At 47.7% G+C, this 20,165-nt stretch overlaps 1 protein-coding gene across 5 annotated transcripts in view; it reads right to left on the reverse strand.

The window, feature by feature from the left end:
• Positions 1–6: 6 nt before the first annotated feature.
• Positions 7–20,165, reverse strand: part of AGPAT1 (1-acylglycerol-3-phosphate O-acyltransferase 1) — a 49,903-nt gene continuing 29,744 nt past the window's right edge. For all 5 annotated transcript variants that reach the window (XM_056539358.1, XM_056539357.1, XM_056539354.1 and 2 more), the window contains 6 exons: positions 19,013–19,202; positions 16,093–16,226; positions 13,561–13,736; positions 11,154–11,249; positions 4,574–4,646; positions 7–178 (listed from right to left, as the gene is read on the reverse strand). In XM_056539358.1, the coding sequence (XP_056395333.1) occupies positions 21–178; positions 4,574–4,646; positions 11,154–11,249; positions 13,561–13,736; positions 16,093–16,226; positions 19,013–19,202 (827 nt within the window). In that variant the 3' untranslated portion in view covers positions 7–20. The remainder of the gene's footprint in view (positions 179–4,573; positions 4,647–11,153; positions 11,250–13,560; positions 13,737–16,092; positions 16,227–19,012; positions 19,203–20,165) is intronic.

Consider the following 20,165-nt stretch of genomic DNA (forward strand, 5'->3'; position numbering starts at 1 on the left):
TAAAGGGCGGTGGAAGAGGATCAATGTCCACCCCCAGGTTCTTTTCCTGGGCGTTCATTAGAGATCTGAGTGAATGCGTCGAGCATCAACCCTCGGACTTTATCAGCGAGGTCCGGGACGTCATCGGCACACAGCCCCTTAGTGGGCACTCCTGGGAGGATCTGAACTGTACACTTTCCTGAAAGAGACAAAAGGGAAATATTAGAATCTTATAGGGGCAGAAACCCAAAACTAAACAGGACAAAGCAGCAGATCATACGTCTATTACTGCTTCTAGAAAAGTATTATTGTGCTGAAGTAAACTGCTGCCAGAACCCATACAGGAAGCCTGTGAGTCCTTACCCCTACCCACATAGAGAAAGCCTGTGAGTTGTTACTCCTACCCACATAAAGAAAGCCTGTGAGTCCTGCTTCCCCACCCACACAGAGAAAGCCTGTGAGTCCTGCTTCACCCCCGCCTACACATAGAGAAGGCCTGCGAGTCCTGCTTCACCCCTGCTTATACATAAAGCCTGTGAGTCTTTACCCCTACCCACATAGAGAAAGCCTGTGAGTACTGCTTCACCCCTGCTTACACAGAGAAAGCCTGAGTCCTGCTTCACCCCCACCTACACATAGGAAAAGCCTGTGAGTCCTGCTTGACCCCCACCTACACATAGAGAAAGCCTGTGAGTCCTGCTTCACCACTGCCTACACAGAGAAAGCCTGTGAGTCCTGCTTCACCACTGCCTACACAGAGAAAGCCTGCGAGTCCTACTTCACCCCTGCCTATACATAGAGAAAGCCTGTGAGTCCTGCTTCACCACTGCCTACACATAGAGAAAGCCTGCGAGTCCTGCTTCACCTACACAGAGAGAGCCTGTGAGTACTGCTTCACCCCTGCTTACACAGAGAAAGCCTGCTAATCCTGCTTCACCTACAAAGCGAAAGCCTGTGAGTCCTGCTTCACCCCTGCTTACACAGAGAAAGCCTGAGAGTCCCGCTTCACACCCATCTACACAGAGAAAGCCTGAGAGCCCTGCTTCACCCCCATCTACACAGAGAAAGCCTGCAAGTCCTGCTTCACCTACACAGAGAAAGCCTGTGAGTCCTGCTTCACCCCTGCTTACACAGAGAAAGCCTGAGAGTCCTGCTTCACCACTGCCTAAACATATAAAAAGCCTGAGAGTTCAGCTTTACCCCCACCTACACAGCGAAAGCCTGTGTCCTGCTTCACCCCTGCCTACACAGAAAGCCTGTGAGTTCTGCATTACCCCCGCCTACACAGAGAAAGTCTGTGAGTCCTGCTTCACCACTGCCTACACATAAAGCCTGTGAGTCCTGCTTCACCCCGGCCTACACATTGAGAAAGCCTGTGAGTCCTGCTTCACCCCTGCCTACACAGTAAGCCTGTGAGTCCTGCTTCACCCCTGCCTATACAGAGAAAGCCTGTGAGTCCTGCTTCACCCCTGCCTACACAGTAAGCCTGTGAGTCCTGCTTCACCCCTGCCTATACAGAGAAAGCCTGTGAGTCCTGCTTCACCCCCGCCTATACACAGAGAAAGCATGCGAGTCCTGCTTCACCCTGCCTACACAGAGAAAGCCTGTGAGTCCTGCTTCACCTACACAGAGAAAGCCTGTGAGTCCTGCTTCACCTACAGAGAAAGCCTGCGAGTCCTGCTTCACCTACACAGAGAAAGCCTGCGAGTCCTGCTTCACCCCTGCCTATACAGAGAAAGCCTGCGAGTACTGCTTCACCCCTGCCTATACAGAGAAAGCCTGTGAGTCCTGCTTCACCCCTGCCTATACAGAGAAAGCCTGCGAGTCCTGCTTCACCCCTGCCTATACAGAGAAAGCCTGCGAGTACTGCTTCACCCCTGCCTATACAGAGAAAGCCTGTGAGTCCTGCTTCACCCCTGCCTACACATAGAGAAAGCATGCGAGTCCTGCTTCACCTACACAGAAAGCCTGTGAGTCCTGCTTCTCTCACCCACACACAACAACCAACAGCTTTTCAATAAAAGGGTGTGTACTCAGAGAGCTGTCTTTCACTATGAGGGCGGGGGGAGCAGGAGTCACAGGCTCTATTTGGGGGGGCGTGGGGCCCATGACGCCCAGGTCTTTATGTTTTGAGTAGAGGGCAGGACTCCCATGTTTTCTCTATGTCTATATGATGGAGCGTGAAGGACTCACAGGCTCTTTCCATGTCTATGTGAGGAGGGTGAAGTAGGACTCACAGGCTCACTCTGCGTGTGGATGGGGTAAGATGATATCACAAGCTTTCTCAATAGGAAGGCGATTGTTAAGAGGACTGAGAGGCTGGAAGTAGAGATGAGCGAACTTACAGTAAATTTGATTCATCACAAACTTCTCGGCTCGGCAGTTGGTGTCTTATCCTGCGTAAATTAGTTCAGCCTTCAGGTGCTCCGGTGGGCTGGAAAAGGTGGATACATTCCTAGGAAAGAGTCTCCTAGGACTGTATCCACCTTTTCCAGCCCACGGGAGCACCTGAAAGCTGAACTAATTTATGCAGGAAAAGTCATCAACTGCCGAGCCGAGAAGTTCTTGACGAATTGAATTTACTGTAAATTCGCTCATCTCTAGCTGGAAGTAAAGAGCTTTACACACAAACTGAATCACAAAGAAACAGTAGAAACAGCAATGCCCCCCCCCCTCCCTCCCCCCCAATAGTGCAGTGGTCTTCAACCTGCGGACCACCAGATGTTGCACAACTACAACTCCCAGCATGCCCGGACAGCCGACGGCTGTCCGGGCATGCTGGGAGTTGTAGATTTGCAACATCTGGAGGTCCGCAGGTTGAAGACCACTGCTATAGTGTATAGACAGGAGACCTGACAGCTTCACCATGAGACAAGTCACAAGAGGTCACTGGTGAGTGTTTATACCATGCACCATGACTAAGGTTAGCGTTCCAGTGGGGGAGACGCTCCTGGGCATCATTGGGGTGATGGAGTGACATGATGGCTGGATTTCAGCAGAAATCTTATTTTAGCGGTGAGCTCAGCAGAACGTTTTTACAGAAATGCTTCTAAACATAGTTTCAGGACGAACGTTCAGTCTTGTGAAACACTAGAAACCAGAGCTGAGCTCCATCTCTGCCCTGACTAGACACCGATGTTATGTTACCCGGGGGGGGATCGCAGCTCTGACTACAGGACACTAAATGGTCTCTGTATTATTTACTGCTGAACAGTAACCACCAGCTCCTACATTGCGTGCAGACTACTGGACGGCTGCCATCATACACCTTCATCTGCTCCTCATATGACAAGCAGATTAATACTATTCACTACTGGGACGCTGGTTATTACAGGGGAACCCACTATATATCAGTTAAAACCAAGATACATTTTAAGGAAACACTCAAACCAAAACTGTAAATACATATAATACAGAAAGTGAATAATTTATAATGTAACAATGGCATACTAGCGTGTGCCCTAATGGAATCACTGTATAGGTGATTACTTTGTGAATGCTGGAGATATTTCAATAATACCTGGTCACATGTTACTTATATGTCCAATAAAAAGATATGATAGTTAAATTAACCCTTACCTACACCCTTATATATTAAAAAAAAAAAATGGGTTTTTGTTTCAAATCCTATGCAAGTATATGGGACTTCCAGTACTTTACTCCACAAGCTCCGCATCTCCTGGTGAATGTGTCAGTCTGGCTTGCAAGCCACAACCCATCTCACAAAAACAAGCTCCCACTGTTTAAGCCCCACCTCTTTTATTATCTACCCTTTTTGTGCATCTGTCTGACTTGAAAATCAGTCCCACAAAGCCACGTCCCCTTCTATTTTCAGCTTGCAATATCTTCATCCCAAATCAGACGAGACATGGGGACGGGACATGACAACAATATACGAGGATGGGATATGAAGTCAAAAGCTTCCTCCTTTATTGATTTTCTATCCCCCACTAGGATTAGAAGGAAAAACCAGGCAACACCAGGTACTCAGCTAGTGTGTGTGTGTATGTGTATGTGTAGGTGTGTAGGTGTGTATGTATGTATATATATATATATATATATATATATATATATATATATATATATATATACACACATAAATACACACACACACACACACATCTATGTCTATCTATATATCTTTAGCTCTTCATTTATATCTATCTAGCTCTTTATATCTATCTTTCTCTCTCTCGCTATGCTGGGGAGCACTGAGGGCCATGTACTGTGGTCTGCCTGCCACCCAGGTTTCCCAGTTTTCTGAACACAATATCTATCTGGTAAAGCAGCCATACTGGAGCTCTTCAGGAGACTGAGAAAGCTAGGGTGCACACATACTGCATGCCACCCAGCTTTCCTAGTCTCCTGGAGGCAGTGATAGGCTGCTCATTCTTCTGCCCTCCAGTGCTGCCATGCCCTCTCTCTGCCTCTCTGCCTCCACACTCTTTGCCTCCTCCTTCCTTTCAGCCTATAATAAATCTTCTCATGACCAAGAAGGGTTAAAGTACAGATTGCTTACAGAGCCTATAATACAACCCTCCAGCGCAGGCGTTTATGGGGTACAGAATACTGCTACAGAGTCTGGTTCTCTCACCTGTAGTAAACTTTTTTTCTTTCTTGCTGTAGAAATCCTTATAGGAAGACATGATGACTGGAATTACTGGGACCTAAGAAACCACAGAAAGAGAGGTAAAAATAGAGCGTGATGCGGAGTCTGTGCCGGAGGTCAGGACAAATCCCATGATTGCCGGGTAGGAGACAGATCTAATGGAGCAGTAGACCGGGTGACCTCTATAGTTTTTGGTGGAGAGGCTCCATGTGACTGTGGTGGATTGGGTTATCTCCAGCTCCAGCAGTAATCCATAATGTAAAAGTTTTATACAGATGTCCAGACATTTCATAAACAGCAAGTATGGTGGGGAAGAGGGAGGGAAGGAAGGAAGGAAGAGCGAGGGAGGGAAGGAAGGAAGGAAGGAAGAGCGAGGGAGGGAAGGAAGGAAGAGCGAGGGAGGGAAGGAAGGAAGGAAGAGCGAGGAAGGGAGGGAAGGAAGGAAGAGCGAGGGAGGGAGGGAAGGAAGGAAGGAAGGAAGGAAGAGCGAGGGAGGGAAGGAAGGAAGGAAGGAAGAGCGAGGGAGGGAGGGAAGGAAGGAAGGAAGGAAGAGCGAGGGAGGGAGGGAAGGAAGGAAGGAAGGAAGAGCGAGGGAGGGAGGGAAGGAAGGAAGGAAGGAAGAGCGAGGGAGGGAGGGAGGGAAGGAAGGAAGGAAGGAAGAGCGAGGGAGGGAGGGAGGGAGGGAAGGAAGGAAGGAAGGAAGGAAGGAAGGAAGAGCGAGGGAGGGAGGGAAGGAAGGAAGGAAGAGCGAGGGAGGGAGGGAAGGAAGGAAGGAAGGAAGAGCGAGGGAGGGAGGGAAGGAAGGAAGGAAGGAAGGAAGAGCGAGGGAGGGAGGGAAGGAAGGAAGGAAGGAAGGAAGAGCGAGGGAGGGAAGGAAGGAAGGAAGAGCGAGGGAGGGAGGCAGGGAAGGAAGGAAGGAAGGAAGGAAGGAAGAGCGAGGGAGGGAGGGAAGGAAGGAAGGAAGGAAGGAAGGAAGAGCGAGGGAGGGAAGGAAGGAAGGAAGGAAGAGCGAGGGAGGGAAGGAAGGAAGGAAGGAAGGAAGAGCGAGGGAGGGAAGGAAGGAAGGAAGGAAGAGCGAGGGAGGGAAGGAAGGAAGGAAGGAAGGAAGAGCGAGGGAGGGAGGGAAGGAAGGAAGGAAGGAAGGAAGAGCGAGGGAGGGAAGGAAGGAAGGAAGGAAGAGCGAGGGAGGGAAGGAAGGAAGGAAGGAAGGAAGGAAGGGCGAGGGAGGGAGGGAGGGAGGGAAGGAAGGAAGAGCGAGGGAGGGAAGGAAGGAAGGAAGGAAGAGCGAGGGAGGGAAGGAAGGAAGGAAGGGCGAGGGAAGGAAGGGCGAGGGAGGGAGGGAGGGAAGGAAGGAAGGGCGAGGGAGGGAGGGAAGGAAGGAAGGAAGGGCGAGGGAGGGAGGGAAGGAAGGAAGGGTGAGGGAGGGAAGAAGGAAGAGCGAGGAAGGGAAGAAGGAAGAGCGAGGGAGGGAAGGAAGGAAGGAAGGAAGAGCGAGGGAGGGAGGGAGGGAAGGAAGGAAGGAAGGAAGGAAGAGCGAGGGAGGGAGGGAAGGAAGGAAGGAAGGAAGGAAGAGCGAGGGAGGGAGGGAGGGAAGGAAGGAAGGAAGAGCGAGGGAGGGAGGGAAGGAAGGAAGGAAGGAAGAGCGAGGGAGGGAGGGAGGGAAGGAAGGAAGGAAGGAAGGAAGGAAGAGCGAGGGAGGGAGGGAGGGAAGGAAGGAAGGAAGGAAGAGCGAGGGAGGGAGGGAGGGAAGGAAGGAAGGAAGGAAGAGCGAGGGAGGGAAGGAAGGAAGGAAGGAAGGGCGAGGGAGGGAGGGAGGGAAGGAAGGAAGAGCGAGGGAGGGAAGGAAGGAAGGAAGGAAGGAAGGAAGGAAGGAAGAGCGAGGGAGGGAGGGAGGGAAGGAAGGAAGGAAGGAAGGAAGAGCGAGGGAGGGAAGGAAGAGCGAGGGAGGGAAGGAAGGAAGGAAGGAAGAGCGAGGGAGGGAGGGAAGGAAGGAAGAGCGAGGGAGGGAAGGAAGGAAGGAAGAGCGAGGGAGGGAAGGAAGGAAGGAAGAGCGAGGGAGGGAAGGAAGGAAGGAAGAGCGAGGGAGGGAAGGAAGGAAGGAAGGGCGAGGGAGGGAAGGAAGGAAGGAAGGGCGAGGGAGGGAGGGAGGGAAGGAAGGAAGGGCGAGGGAGGGAGGGAGGGAGGGAAGGAAGGAAGGAAGAGCGAGGGAGGGAAGGAAGGAAGAGCGAGGAAGGGAAGGAAGGAAGAGCGAGGGAGGGAGGGAAGAAGGAAGAGCGAGGGAGGGAGGGAAGAAAGAAGAGCGAGGGAGGGAGGGAAGAAAGAAGAGCGAGGGAGGGAGGGAAGAAAGAAGAGCGAGGGAGGGAAGGAGGGAGGGAAGAAGAGGGAAGAAGAGGGAAGAAGAGGGAAGAAGAGGGAAGAAGAGGGAAGAAGAGGGAAGAAGGTAGGGAAGAAGAGGGAGGAAGGTAGGGAAGAAGAGGGAGGAAGGTAGGGAAGAAGAGGGAGGAAGGTAGGGAAGAAGAGGGAGGAAGGTAGGGAAGAAGAGGGAGGAAGGTAGGGAAGAAGAGGGAGGAAGGTAGGGAAGAAGAGGGAAGAAGAGGGAGGAAGGTAGGGAAGAAGAGGGAAGAAGAGGGAGGAAGGTAGGGAAGAAGAGGGAAGAAGAGGGAGGAAGGTAGGGAAGAAGAGGGAAGAAGAGGGAGGAAGGTAGGGAAGGAAGGAAGGGGGAGTGGGGTCATCGTAAAAGTCAAAACAAAATCTTTCAGTATTTCTGACCTATAAAGATGTTGACAGCCTTATACAGAGGTCAGGGAGTTGGTATGACTGAAATAGCAATGTCTTGGCCAACACCATTTTTTATTTATTTTCTCCCAAAAGGATTTTTATTGCAAATTTTGGAAATATAGTCAGGGTGCAAGCATCATTAGGTCAAAGCCCTGAGGGCGACATGACAGTGGAGTGATTAACAGACAATGGGTCACACCCTGTGGAACAAAACAAACAATTCGAACAAACAAAACAGGTGGTGAGTGTGCAAGTACATGAATAAGCTAGGCAAAGCTACAATACAATTCCGTACAGCAAGACCGATGCATCTCAAGAGAACGTGGTATGGTGCCATTTCCACTAACAAAGAGCAGGAGTCGAGTGGGTATATTCTATGGATATAGCACTAGGTGATCGAGTGGTAGGACAGAAAGGGATGAACAAAGCCTCAACGGAGAGAAGGAAGAGCTTAACCCCTTAAGGACCAAGGACGTACCGGTACGTCCTTGGTCCTGCTCTTCTGATATAACGCGGGGTTACACAGTAACCCCGCGTCATATCATGGCGGCCCGGCGTCATAGTGAAGCCGGGACCCGCCTCTAATAGCGCGCAGCGACGATCGCGGCGCCGCGCGCTATTAACCCTTTAGCCGCGCGCTCAGAGCTGAGCTGCGCGGCTAAAAGTGAAAGTTCCCGACTAGCTCAGTCGAGCTGTTCGGGATAGCCGCGGCTAATCGCGGCATCCCGAACAGCTGACAGGACAGCGGGAGGGCCCCTTCCTGCCTCCTCGCTGTCCGATCGCCGAATGACTGCTCAGTGCCTGAGATCCAGGCATGAGCAGTCATGCGGCAGAATCGTTGATCACTGGTTTCTTATGAGAAACCAGTGATCAACATAGAAGATCAGTGTGTGCAGTGTTATAGGTCCCTATGGGACCTATAACACTGCAAAAAAAAAAGTGAAAAAAAAAGTGAATAAAGATCATTTAACTCCTCCCCTATTAAAAGTTTGAATCACCCCCTTTTCCAATAAAAAAAAAAAACACAGTGTAAATAAAAATAAACATATGTGGTATCACCGCGTGCGGAAATGTCCGAATTATAAAAATATATCATTAATTAAACCGCTCGGTCAATGGCGTGCGCGCAAAAAAATTCCAAAGTCCAAAATAGTGCATTTTTGGTCACTTTTTATATCATTTAAAAATGAATAAAAAGTGATCAATAAGTCCTATCAATGCAAAAATGGTACCGTTAAAAACTTCAGATCACGGCGCAAAAAATTAGCCCTCAGACCGCCCCATACACGGAAAAATAAAAAAGTTATAGGGGTCAGAATATGACAATTTTAAACGTATTAATTTTCCTGCATGTAGTTATGATTTTTTCCAGAAGTCCGACAAAATCAAACCTATATACGTAGGGTATCATTTTAATCGTATGGACCTACAGAATACATATCAGGTGTCATTTTTACCGAAAAATGTACTACGTAGAAACGGAAGCCCCCAAAAGTTACAAAACAGCGTTTTTTTTTCAATTTTGTCGCACAATGATTTTTTTTCCCACTTCACCATAGATTTTTGGGCAAAATGACTGACGTCATTACAAAGTAGAATTGGTGGTGCAAAAAATAAGCCATCATATGGATTTTTAGGTGTAAATTTGAAAGAGTTATGATTTTTTAAAGGCAAGGAGCAAAAAACGAAAATGCAAAAACGGAAAAACCCCCGGTCCTTAAGGGGTTAAATATCTATACAGTAGGATGATTCCATCCAACATTGCCAACGGGCAGCAAATGTCGAATATCTGCCTGATCCTAAGGCTAAGATTTTTTTCAAATGAGCAAGTTGTGTTAAAGGGGTAGTCCAGTGGTGAAAAACGTATCCCCTATCTTAAGGATAGGGGATAAGTTTGAGATCGCGGGGGGTCCGACCGCTGGGGCCCCCTGCGATCTCTCTGCACGGTGCCCCGGCTCTCCGGCCAGATAGCGGATGTCGACCCCCGCACGAAGCGGCGGCCGACACGCCCCCTCAATACATCTCAATGGCAGAGCCGGAGATTGCCGAAGGCAGCGCTTCAGCTCTGCCATAGAGTTGTATTGAGGGGGCGTGTCGGCCGCCGCTTCGTGCGGAGGTCGACACGCCCCCTTCCCGCAGGCTGTCGGGGCTCCGTACAGGAGATCGCAGGGGGCCAAAGCGGTCGGACCCCCCGCGATCTGCAACTTATCCCCTATCCTTAGGATAGGGGATAAGTTGGTCACCACTGGACTACTCCTTTAATCTTGCTAACTAAGAGGTCACTGGTAGGTACAAATCATAAAGGAAGATACGGAGGCACTCGAGTCTTCAGCGGTAGCTTTATACAGGAATAGGTCATACACCAATGCCTGGCCTTGGCCAGGCATTGCTGTATGACCTATCCCTGAATAAAGCTACCGCTGAAGACTCGAGTGCCTCCGTATCTTCTTTTATGATTTGGCTCTACTATTTTGGATGAACTCCAGTGTATCAGCAAAGGGTCCGTGAGTAGCAGTTGTTGTATCTATGTTGTATCCTAGTGGCAGTGCCAACATCAGACTGTTTCTCTTTTTTGGATGATTCACTGGTAGGTACATCTGGGGATCTCCAGTAGCTGGCAAGTGCAGTTTTGGCAGGAATACAAACTATATAACAAAAATCTCTAGGGTACCTGGGTAGACGTTGTAGACCCAGATAAAGTAACATGGATTGAGGGGTAAGAGGCGCATCAGTGTCCACTAAGTTCCTCAATAGTTGTTTGCATGAAGTCCAGAAGGGGCCAACCAGCGGGCAATCCCATAGTATATGGAGTAGTGTGCCATGTGCGCCACAGCCGTGCCAACATAAGTTCAAAGTACTCTTGTATATACGGGAAAGATTGTCAGGCATGAAATACCATCTAAGTACTGTTTTAAAAGCCGATTCCAAGTGGGAAGAACATTGGAAAGCATCATGTATAGATTTAAAGGCATGTTGCCATTTGGCTGCTAGAAATACCAGTCGTAGGTCCCTTTCCCCAGGCGGGCTCTTCTTGTTAGGTGCACAAAGCTTCACCAAATCCACTTAGCTATGATTGACAGTACTAGTAACCAATCGGGAGACCAATAGACCTATGAGGAGGGGCCAGGGAAGCTCACAAAGGGCACCAAGCCCACCTGAGCTATGTTTAGGATATTAGACCAGTGGTATTCAAACTGTGGCCCTCCAGATTTGGCAAAACTACAACCCCAAGCTTGCTGGAGGACAACTTTTTACCTTTTTTGATACGTAATGCCGATCCCGAGTTATGGGCTACAATTAAAAAAAATGATGTAATGTTTGTTGCACTTGGGCCGTTCCATAGCTCCTTGGTGCACTGTCAGGCCCGCCCTCATTGGTCCTGTGCTACACTCCCTTTAAAAATATTCATTCTTTGTTCTAGAAGCAGATACTTGCCGTGACATCACGAGCACTGACAGCCCAGTGTGCATATCTGGAAGGTGGCGCATGCGCACTGGAGGTACATGCGCGTGTAGAAGTGGAATAAATATTTATGAAGGGGGTGTAACACAGGGCCCATATGGGTAGCCATAACAGTGCTCCGAGACACTCATTTACACATTTTATTGTGGGCCATAAGTCGCAAATGGCGCTACGGATCAAAAACAAAAAAGAAAAAAAAAAGTTGGAATAAGCATTATCCGGACTAATGCCCTGTACAAGCAGGTTAGTGCGGGTGAGTCTGCGGTCAGCCTTTCTATAGCAGCCATGACCAACTTCACACTTGCATAAACAGGGATCTCCTTACCTGCGCTTGCACAGCTAGATGAAAGGCGCCTCGCTTGAACGGCAGCAGTGACCCGCTGTGATTCCGAGTCCCCTCTGGGAACACCCACACACGCACCTAGGGGGGCAGACAGGACAGAGACCGAAGCTTCAGAGAACGTGTAGAGTCACCCGCAGACATCACACCCTTTCCTCCATGTTCTATGTCAGATTTAACCTTTCGCTTTCCTCACATTCTAACAGTAAAAACTCACAACGGGGATGTAAGTGCTGGAACAATAACACTTCTCTGTATGAATAATTCATGATGTGGCTTCCAAGTACTTGTGCTCGGTAAAGCCGAGGCTGGTAACGTAACGAGTATAGGTGTGGCGGGTCCTACCACAGAGTATAGGGGTGGCGGGTCCTACCACAGAGTATAGGTGTGGCGGGTCCTACCACAGAGTATAGGTGTGGCGGGTCCTACCACAGAGTATAGGTGTGGCGGGTCCTACCACAGAGTATAGGTGTGGCGGGTCCTACCACAGAGTATAGGTGTGGCGGGTCCTACCACAGAGTATAGGTGTGGCGGGTCCTACCACAGAGTATAGGTGTGGCGGGTCCTACCACAGAGTATAGGTGTGGCGGGTCCTACCATAGAGTAAAAGGGGTGCTGGGTCCTACCATAGAGTAAAAGGGGTGCTGGGTCCTACCATAGAGTAAAAGGGGTGCTGGGTCCAACCATAGAGTAAAAGGGGTGCTGGGTCCTACCATAGAGTATAGGGGTGGCGGGTCCTACCACAGAGTATAGGGGTGGCGGGTCTTTAACAGAATTAAGACTCCTTAATAAATGTCACATCTGTCCAAGCAGCACATCTATCAGCTTCCTCTATACCCTACACTTATTTCCTGACCTAAATTGTACTAAATCTGTCTTGCCTCAGGCAGACATACTACTCCCGCTAAACACCACTCACTTTTTTGCCACTTCTCTCAACGCTCCATTTAAAAGTTAATCTGTCATCAGTGTCACCTGCACTAACCTGTCGGTACAGACAGGCAGTGCAGGCGACACTGATGACAACCATACTTACCTGATCCCGTTTTATGCTCCGGTTCATCCGCCATCTTCTTCAGTGTCTTCCGTTCCGGGGCTGACTTGGAGCATGGGTGGAGCTTCCTGACGTCACCGCTCCTGCTTCTCTGCTGGGATGTTTAGCGGAGACATCAGGAAACTCCGCCCATGCTCAGAGGAAGATAGCAGTAGAATGGGACCAGGTAAGTATGATTGTCATCAGGGTCACCTGCACTACTGGTCTGTACCAACAGGTTAGTGCAGGTGACACTGATCACAGATTTCTAGGCGCGCACTATACTCTGCTGCCTCCGGTGGCTCTTAATAGAAAAAAATGAAGTGCGGAGCACATGCTGACCCAACACTTTCATCAGAAAGTTTTTCAGATGGCACAGTCTCCATTCACGCGCTCTCAGAGTCGGCACCCTGGTTCTCAGTGGTCGGACCCCAGCGATCAGACACCTTTACAGTAAGTTGTTTTTATAAGGGGTTATGAAGGAGTAGAATAGAGCCAGTTACTTTTAAAGGGGTATTCCAGGAAAAAAAATTATTTTTATATATCAACTGGCTCCAGAAAGTTAAACAGATTTGTAAATTACTTCAATTAAAAAAATCTTAATCCTTCTAATAATTATCAGCTGCTGAAGTGGAGTTGTTCTTTTCTGTCTGACAACAGTGCTCTCTGCTGACATCTCTGCTTGTCTGGGGAACTGCACAGAGTAGAATAGATTTGCTCTGGGGATTTGCTTCTACTCTGGACAGTTCCCGAGACAAAGTGTCATCAGAGAGCACTTAGAAAAGAACAACTCAACTTCAGCAGCTGATAAGTACTGAAAAGATTAAGATGTTTTTTTAAATAAAAGTAATTTACAAATCTGTTTAACTTTCTGGAGCCAGGTGATATATTTAAAAAAGTTTTTTTCCTGGATAACCCCTTTAAACACAGCTCCACCCCTGTCCTCAGGTTGTGTGTGGTATTACAATTGGGCTCCATTCACTTCACTTGGAACTGAGCTGCAATAGCACATACTACCTGAAGACAGGGGTGGCGCTGTTTGTTGAAATAAAAATAAATAAAAAAAAGCTCTGCTTTTCTTATCCTGGATAACCTTTAAAAAAAGATCCCATAAGTGTAATGTCCCTATAGTTTAGGCCAGTGTTTCTCAAGTAGTGTGCCTCCAGCTGTGTTGGGAGTTGTAATTTTTCAACAGCTGGAGGCACTCAGGTTGGGAAACACCGGATTAGATGAGAATATTAGTTTGTGGCAAAAATCTGGAGAAGCTTATTGAGATCTGTGTGAACCACAACTCCGCTCCCTGCCCTATATCCCTGCCTCTGGCATTAAAGCCCCCGTCACACTGGTTTCCCTTCTCACGTCCTCCTTCAGCATGGTCTCCGCCGCCTCCGTCATCACGCTGATGGCGTCGTCAGTCTTTTTACGGTTGATGAAGATTACGCCGGCCAGCCAGCACGCCAGCCCGGCAGTGCCGGCATACATCAGCTCACGCTTGGCAATGGGCACACAGCGACCAGGCAGGATCTCCATCATCCCTGTGCAGAAAAACGGGACACAGCAAATTGATCATTTTTAGACTCTTATTATTATTTACTATTAGAGATGAGCGAACTTACAGTAAATTTGATTCGTCACGAACTTCTCGGCTCGGCAGTTGATGACTTATCCTGCATAAATGTGTTCAGCTTTCAGGTGCTCCGGTGGGCTGGAAAAGGTGGATACAGTCCTAGGAAAGAGTCTCATAGGACTGTATCCACCTTTTCCAGCCCACCGGAGCACCGGAAAGCTGAACTAATTTATGCAGGAAAAGCCATCAACTGCCGAGCCGAGAAGTTTGTGACGAATCGAATTTACTGTAAGTCTGCTCATCTCTATTTACTATCATACATAACAGTGTTTCCCAACCAGGGTGCCTCCAGCTGTTGCAAAACTACAACTCCCAGCATGCCCGGACAGCTGAAGGCTGTCCGGGCATGCTGGGAGTTGTAGTTTCACAACAGCTGGAGGCACCCTGGTTGGGAAACACTGATCCACAGTGATGAGCGTAATCTTTAGTCTCTGTTATGCAGAGACAAGGTTACCCTCAACCCGCTTTTTCCTGACCGCATTACACGTAGTTCAACCTAAATCCCTCGCATCTGGCCATGTGTTTTGGACAAACAGCACCGATCAGGAGACCCGTTACTATGGTGGCTCAAGAAAATCATGATACCCAAGAATCAACCTCAAAAGGGGTACTCCGGTGGAGAAAAATTTTTTTTTTTATTTCTTTTTTAGGTCTTTTTAAGTGAACTTGGACCAGAAATGTGAACAGATTTGTAAATTACTTCTATAAAAAAAATGTAATCCTTCCAATACTTATTAGCAGCTGTATTACTACTATTTGCTGCTGTATACTACAGAGGAAATTCTTTTTAAATTTATTTTCTGTCTTACCACACTGCTCTCTGCTGACACCTCTGTCCATGCCAGGAACTGTCCAGAGTAGGAGAAAATCCCCATAGAAAATCTATCCTGCTCCGGACAGTTCCTGACACGGACAGAGGTGTCAGCAGAGAGCACTGTGGTCAGACAGAAATTAAAAAACAAATTTTCTCAATAGTATACAGCAGCAAATAAGTACTGGAAGGATTAAGATTTTTTTTAAATAGAAGTAAATCTTTCTAGCACCAGTTCATTTAAAAAAAATTAAACAAAAAATAAAATAAAAAATGTTTTCCACCGGAGTACCCCTTTAACCTCCTGAGCGGTAATCCCGAGCGTGACTCGGGGTAGAATTGCAGAGTTCCCGGCCGGGCTGCACGATATATCGCAAAAGCAATGCGATATAGCGATGCGGCCCCCGGGAAAACATGCGATTATCTGCTCTGGTCGGCTCTCGTTGCGGGGGCCGGCCAGAGCAGGTAAAGAAAAATACTAAAAGTCAGTGTTTCCCTACCAGGGGGCCTCCAGCTGTTGCAAAACTACAACTCTCAGCATGCCCGAACAGCCAAAGGCTGTCCGGGCATGCTGGGAGTAGTAGTTTCACAACAGCTGGAGGCCCCCTGTTAGAACACTGAGCTAAGTGTAAAAGGAAGAAGTAGTAAAATAAAAAAACCTTTTGCTCACCTAGTCCCGGTCCCTGCAGATGCCGTTCCCCTCCGTGCGGTCCGGGGTGTCCTCTCTTCACTATTCATCTTCTAGGACCTTTCACTTTTCAGCCAATCACAGGCCACAGTGGTGTAAAGCCTGTGATTGGCTGAAGGGGAAAGGGCTTGTTCTGCAGCAAATACACTAGGTTTGAAATCTGCCGGCAAACCCAGTGTATCCTGCTGCAGGACAAGGTGACAAGGGGGGGGGGAATGTGACAGAGGGGGGGATGTGACAGGAGGGGGGGATGTGACAAGGGGGGGGGGAATGTGACAAAGGGGGGGGGGGAATGTGACAAAGGGGGGGGGGAATGTGACGGGGGGGAATGTGACAGGGGGAGGGGAATGTAACATGAAGGGAGAGAATGTGACAAGGGGGGGAATGTGACAAGGAGGGGGGAGAATGTGACAAGGAGGGGGGAGAATGTGACAAGGAGGGGGGAGAATGTGACAAGGGAGGGGGAATGTGATGGGGGAGATGTGAAATGGGCGGAGGGAGATGTGAAATTCAGTTAAAAAAAATTGTACCGCTTTTGGTACAAATTTCCAGACAGAATCATACCACCAGGGAGGTTAAACAGATTAGTAAATTACTTCTATAAAAAATAAAAATAAAAAAAAAATTAAAAATATTTAAAAAAATTAAAAAAATCTTAATCCTTCCAGTACTTATCAGCTGCTGTATGCTCTACAAATAACCCCGCCTTGTCACCTCTCCGCTCCTGGTGCTGTAGCCACTTTGCCTGACTTCCGCCCATCTTACCCAGCAGATCCAATGAGCTCTGGTGATTTGACACGACGACATATTGCTCCTTGATGTTGAAGTTTTCCCAGCCGCGGACCTCGATCTTAATTCCGTACAGATACTTAATATGCAGGAGCATAAACCGAAGTACTCTGTGACCAAAGAAAGATGCATCAGTGTTGGAGTCCGGATAGCAGAAGAATGGAAGTACTCAAAATCGACAAGAAGAGAAAAAAAAAAAAAAAAGGTAAAAAACAAAAACAAATAGACTTCAAAAAAAATCATCAGATAACGAGGAAGAGTTTCAGTAAATAAATAAATGGAATAATAAAAGAAGATACAATGGTGAGTTCTATAACAAGCATTATTCCTGTGGTCATTGTAGAAAGCAAATCTAAAAGAGGATAACAATAATCACAATAAACAACAATGACTAATAGTGAGAAGATCCGATTATAAAATATATATATATATATATATATATATATATATATATATATACAAAAATCAGACTAAATCATTAACAGAGCACCAAGAGAAGGGGCAGCTATAAAGGGGGCGCTGGCATCACACTTTCCCTAGTGTCAAACCCTTTAATGAGGCATTGTGATATAAACAAACTTTGCATAGATCAATAGAACAAATGAATATCAGAAACTTTGTAATATGTCTTAGACAAAAATGCTTCTTTCTTCTATCAAACTCCCCTCCCCCAGCTGCTAAAATCAGCTCAGCTTTGTTCTAAGAGAGGAAAAAATTAATTAAAAAAAAAAGACAGACACACACAGACAGAGAGACACACAGACAGAGACAGACACACAGACAGAGACAGACAGACACACAGACAGAGACAGACAGACACACAGACAGAGACAGACAGACACACAGACAGAGACAGACACACACACAGACAGAGACAGACAGACACACAGACAGAGACAGACACACACACAGACAGAGACAGACACACACACAGACAGAGACAGACACACACACAGACAGAGACAGACACACACACAGACAGAGACAGACACACACACAGACAGAGACAGACACACACACAGACAGAGACAGACACACACACAGACAGAGACAGACACACACACAGACAGAGACAGACACACACACAGACAGAGACAGACACACACACAGACAGAGACAGACACACACACAGACAGAGACAGACACACACACAGACAGAGACAGACACACACACAGACAGAGACAGACACACACAGACAGACACAGACAGAGACAGACAGAGACACACAGACAGAGACACACAGACAGAGACACACAGACAGAGACACACAGACAGAGACACACAGACAGAGACACACAGACAGAGACACACAGACAGAGACACACAGACAGAGACACACAGACAGAGACACACAGACAGAGACACACAGACAGAGACACACAGACAGAGACACACAGACAGAGACACACAGACAGAGACACACACACACACACACACACACACACACACAGACACACACACACAGACAGACACAGACACAGACACACACACACACAGACACACACACACACAGACACACACACACACAGACACACACACACACAGACACACACACACACAGACACACACACACACACACACACACAGACACACACAGACACACACAGACACAGACACAGACACACAGACACACACACACACACACACAGACACACACACAGACACAGACACAGACACAGACACAGACACACACAGACACACACACACAGACACACACAGACAGGCAAGCACACACAGAGGCAAGCACACACAGAGGCAAGCACACACAGAGGCAAGCACACACAGAGGCAAACACACACACAGAGGCAAACACACACACAGAGGCAAACACACACACAGAGGCAAACACACACACAGAGGCAAACACACACACAGAGGCAAACACACACACAGAGGCAAACACACACACACAGAGGCAAACACACACACACAGAGGCAAACACACACACAGAGGCAAACACACACAGAGGCAAACACACACAGAGGCAAACACACACAGAGGCAAACACACACAGAGGCAAACACACACAGAGGCAAACACACACAGAGGCAAACACACACAGAGGCAAACACACAGAGGCAAACACACACAGAGGCAAACACACACAGAGGCAAACACACACAGAGGCAAACACACACAGAGGCAAACACACACAGAGGCAAACACACACAGAGGCAAACACACACAGAGGCAAAGTTTTAACCACAGTTTAGACTGATCATGCTCTGGCAGCTGTTGTTCAGGCTGTGCACAGAGACATAGAAGTGCATGCTTCCCTCATCTGTGTGTACAGTATATGGCAGACACCATAGACATTATGCTCCACCCACCAGCTCTGTGAGAACTGCTAATTATAAATGAAGCCTGCAGAGCAGAAATCTGCTAAAAATTCCATATACATGTTATATATATTGGCCAAAAATAGTGCTTCTCCACAAGTACACACAGATGGCGACATGCGGTACACTTTAAAGTGTAAGTCCAGCATTGGTCTCCCATCAGTCCTGCAGTGAACCTAGGCGGTACAGTTGCCAAGGTAACCATACAACACCCTGCAAGTTCCTGTTCCTCAAAAAAGGGGTTTGTGCATGGAAATTGCAGGGCATTATGCTCAATTTACTGCCCGACATCAGCTTGGTCTCTCCACAACCACCTGCGGAGACCGGGCAGAAGAAAAGGACAGTATTCACCGCCAAAACCCCAAGTGGAACAGACATATAGATAAAGATATAATGGAAGGATTTGCACCTTTTTTCCTGTGTTTTGGACCTACTCCTGGTTTCGGCTATAAATACTGACCCAATAACTGCGCAGTTCACAGGCGGGAAGTTCAAGTTCAGTAGTGGAACCTTAAAGCGGACAACAGAGCGGGTGCGGGCGCTGCCGTCACTTACTTCATGTTCTCCACATTGCGCCCCCTCACTGCACATATAGGAATGGCCAGGATGGCCAGCGTCAGGATCCAGCTGTTGTAAAACGCCATCTTGCAGAAGTACTTGAAGGAGATGCTCCATTCGTACAGAAGGGGGAACGCCACCAGACAGACCACGAGAAGCCACTGCGCCACAGACAGCTCCATCGCACCTGAGAAGAGACGGCACAAGATGAAGAGGAGAGGAGCCGCGGGTGTCATCTACACGATCTCACTGGGATACTGTAGAGCAGTGGTCTCCAACCTGCGGACCTCCAGATGTTGCAAAACTACAATTCCCAGCATGCCCGGACAGCCAACGGCTGTCCGGGCATGCTGGGAGTTGTAGTTTTGCAACATCTGGAGGTCCGCAGGTTGGAGACCACTGCTGTAGAGGAATGTCTCCTACCTTTGTACACACTTCTAAGATGTCCTAATTTTTCCCCTTTATACACAATTTGTTTTTTCTATATAAAAGACATTTTATTTCTACGCCTGATCCCGGAGACCCCTGGCCAGCTGTTGTGGACTAAACGTCACGCTGGAACTGATTCTAGTTGTTGCGAAACTACAAAACACCCAACATGCCCAGACGGCTGAAAATAACTTGTAACTCTCTAAGGCTGGGTTCACCGAGTTTTTGCCATACTGTTTTCAATCAGTTTTTCTAAAGAAAACCGAATGGCAAAAAAAAAAAAAAAAAAACGGATGGAACAGTATGGGAAAAAATCTTAATCCTTCCAGTATTTTTTAGCTGCTGTATACTACAGAGGAAATTTTCTTCTTTTTGGATTTCTTTTCTGTCTGACCACAGTGCTCTCTGCCGACACCTCTGTCCATTTTAAGAACTGTCCAGAGCAGCATATGTTTACTATGGAGATTTTCTCCTACTCTGGACAGTTCCTGACATGGAAAGAGGGATCAGCAGAGAGCACTGTGGACAGACAGAAAAGAAATCCAAAAATAAAAGAATTTCCTCTGTAGTATACAGCCGCTAATAAGTACTGGAAGGACTAAGATTATTTTTTTTTTTTTTTTTTTTTTTTTTAATAGAAGTAATTTACAAATCTGTTTAACTGTCTGACACCAGTTAAAAAAATAAATAAATTAATAATAAAATAACAAATAATTAATAA

The sequence above is a fragment of the Hyla sarda genome, chromosome 9 (assembly GCF_029499605.1).
Source record: "Hyla sarda isolate aHylSar1 chromosome 9, aHylSar1.hap1, whole genome shotgun sequence".
NCBI lineage: Eukaryota > Metazoa > Chordata > Amphibia > Anura > Hylidae > Hyla > Hyla sarda.